This window comes from Montipora capricornis, chromosome 8 (genome assembly GCF_036669925.1).
Source record: "Montipora capricornis isolate CH-2021 chromosome 8, ASM3666992v2, whole genome shotgun sequence".
Taxonomy (NCBI): domain Eukaryota; kingdom Metazoa; phylum Cnidaria; class Anthozoa; order Scleractinia; family Acroporidae; genus Montipora; species Montipora capricornis.
The window spans coordinates 37,796,735-37,799,234 of NC_090890.1; the positions used below are offsets into that span (position 1 = coordinate 37,796,735).

Consider the following 2,500-nt stretch of genomic DNA (forward strand, 5'->3'; position numbering starts at 1 on the left):
ACCATGGAAGTAACCCAAAACCCTCAATTTGGCTAACCCTAGGCCTAGCTAGTCCTTAAGTTGGTTTTTAGGCCTAGGGTTAGCCAAATTGAGGGCTAACCCTAACTTCCAGGGTGTTCCGGAGTGTTCCGGTGTGCTAACCCTAGGCCTAAAAACCAACTTAAGGCCTAGCTAGGCCTAGGGTTAGCCAAATTGAGGGTTTTGGGTTACTTCCAGGGTGTTCCGGTGTCCCGGAGTGTTCCGGAGTGTTCCGGTGTTTCTGGTTTTAGTACATGCCTTTCAAGACTGTGAGGACAGCAAAGAAGATGATAATGATGATGAGAAATCAGAAACTTGAGTTACGATTTCTTTCCGCTCAGCACTAACCTGTAGTGGCCTTAGTACTACGGGATAAGGCTTGCTGCCTCTGTTCGTCTTTCCATCAGTGAAAACAAGCAAAACGTTTGGCTTGTCTTTTCGATCACCGCCAGCAACTGTGAAGAGTTTTTGTGCAGCCATTTCAAGCGCCTTGTCTGTGCGGGTCAATCCTCCCGGATATTTGATGGACATCACACGCTTCTTGAGCTCGACTATTCTGTGGTATGCTGCGTTCGCGAAGTCCAATTGTAGTTTGGGGGAGGTGCTGTAGATAATAACCCCAAAGTGGGTCCCTTTGGGGGACACAGAAAAGTGCTCGATGAGATCCCGCACAAACTCTTTCGCTTTCTCGAAATTTGAGCTTCTTACACTTCCTGATCCATCTAGAATGATTCCGACATCCAAGGCCTTCGTGCACGCTGCGGAATAAACGACCCAACGTCTTTAATTTAAATTAGACGAGACATTTTTGAGACAGGCGGAAACCGGAATTAAACCTCTCGCATGCCAGAGCAGTTGTCTTTCCCAGGTTTTTAAACTAATCGTCTCTAACAGAGAAAACTTGAGATTCTTAGCAATACAAATGAAGTAGTTGCGTTACTGTCCGTAGATCAGAAACGTCTCGACCTTAAGCTCCCTATAATTAAGGACTTAAGATAGAAGTCGCGATGAAGAAAACGAAAAAGCAAAAGTGCAATACAATTTATCTGCAAAAGTGCTTTTTGAACTTTTTTTTTGCATTTCTCCCCCGTTTTCCGAGAATCTGAAACATGAAATGAGAGAAATGAGAAATCCTCAAGTTTTAAGGAAAACTTGAACACAAAACGACAAAAACGGGTCAAATTATTATCTACAGATATAAATTCTCGTTATTGTAATATTTTAGCAATTACCGGTATTTCCAGTAGTTTGGTAGGCCAAATGTGTACCAACTATTCAAGAATTTCAAAATTGGCGTAAACCGACAAAAATAAATGCAGCTTGCTTTGCCAGAATCTAACGGAGTGGTTAATTGCGTAGGGGTGTATAATTCCGGTTAACGTCATACATTTCTAACGCTACACTGTACCCAGAGAAATACTAAGCTTTCGACTAGAGCTATGTTAATAGCATATTGGTCAAGTCACGTGGCATGTGTTTTCAGCCAGACACTTACGTTTGGGACAAGGATTCTCCGAACAAGCTGCAGTTTCCTGGACCAGTCCTACACAGCTCTGCCCGTTTCTATTTGGAGGGGGGTTGCTACAGGATCTCCTCCGGGCCTTTACGCCTCCTCCACACGACTTAGAGCACTGGGTCCAAATCATCCAGTCAGACCACGCCCCATCAACATCACCAGCGCCTGAAGCAAAAATTAATTTAAAAGTATAACACATTGAAACTCCGTAAATGGGTCGATTTGGAGCCATTAATTCAATTACAATTTGGCAGCGGTCGGATCTGATATTTAACAACCATTCACCGAAGTGGAGATGGCTAGTGGTGGATATTCTAAAACAGTGAGATAATATAGCACAAAAAGATGATTTCAATTTATTTATTTCTGCAAAGATTACATCATTTTAGGGCGCGGATTCCGCGCGAATTGCTCTGAGGTGAATAGCAATGGATATTCGGAGTTTGAATAGCCAATCAGCGCGCGCGTCCAACGCTATCCACTGGTTTGGTATATACTAAATAAAGGATATTACACGGTGGCGAGAAGATAAGAATTTTATGTTTGAGTTGCAGCAACAAGGAGACGAAACCCCTGAAATATATTTCCAGCGCGAGAAAAGGGACGGGGGAGGGGGGGGGGGGGTGGTAAAAAGAACGGCACATTGCCATTTGGGGATGTTTTTTATTGCTTAAATTATCACAGAGCTTAGTCATGACCACAGTTGATTGACAAGTCATCCACATGTGCCTAAGGCACTACGCTTTTTATAGTCCGTCTTCGTGTTTATCGCTAGAGTATTTGCGAATACCCTCACTGCAGGGCACGAGTTACAAAAGGAAACCTAGTTAACTTCTCTTAAATTTATCCCTGTAAGAGATTTACCAGTATGGGTACCCATATAATAAGATTTACTTTTTTTGGGTGTTAATTTTTGGATTATGGCCGTTACCATGGCAACATCACTTCTAATGACGGGCAGATATA

At 42.9% G+C, this 2,500-nt stretch overlaps 1 protein-coding gene across 1 annotated transcript in view; it reads right to left on the minus strand.

Annotated features, from left to right (window-relative positions):
- LOC138014443 (uncharacterized) overlaps positions 1-2,500 on the minus strand; it is an 84,183-nt gene that overhangs the window by 57,231 nt on the left and 24,452 nt on the right. Inside the window, exons 8-9 of the mRNA XM_068861517.1 lie at positions 1,514-1,699; positions 367-776 (exon numbers count right to left, since the gene is read on the minus strand). Coding sequence (XP_068717618.1) covers positions 367-776; positions 1,514-1,699 — 596 coding nt within the window. The remainder of the gene's footprint in view (positions 1-366; positions 777-1,513; positions 1,700-2,500) is intronic.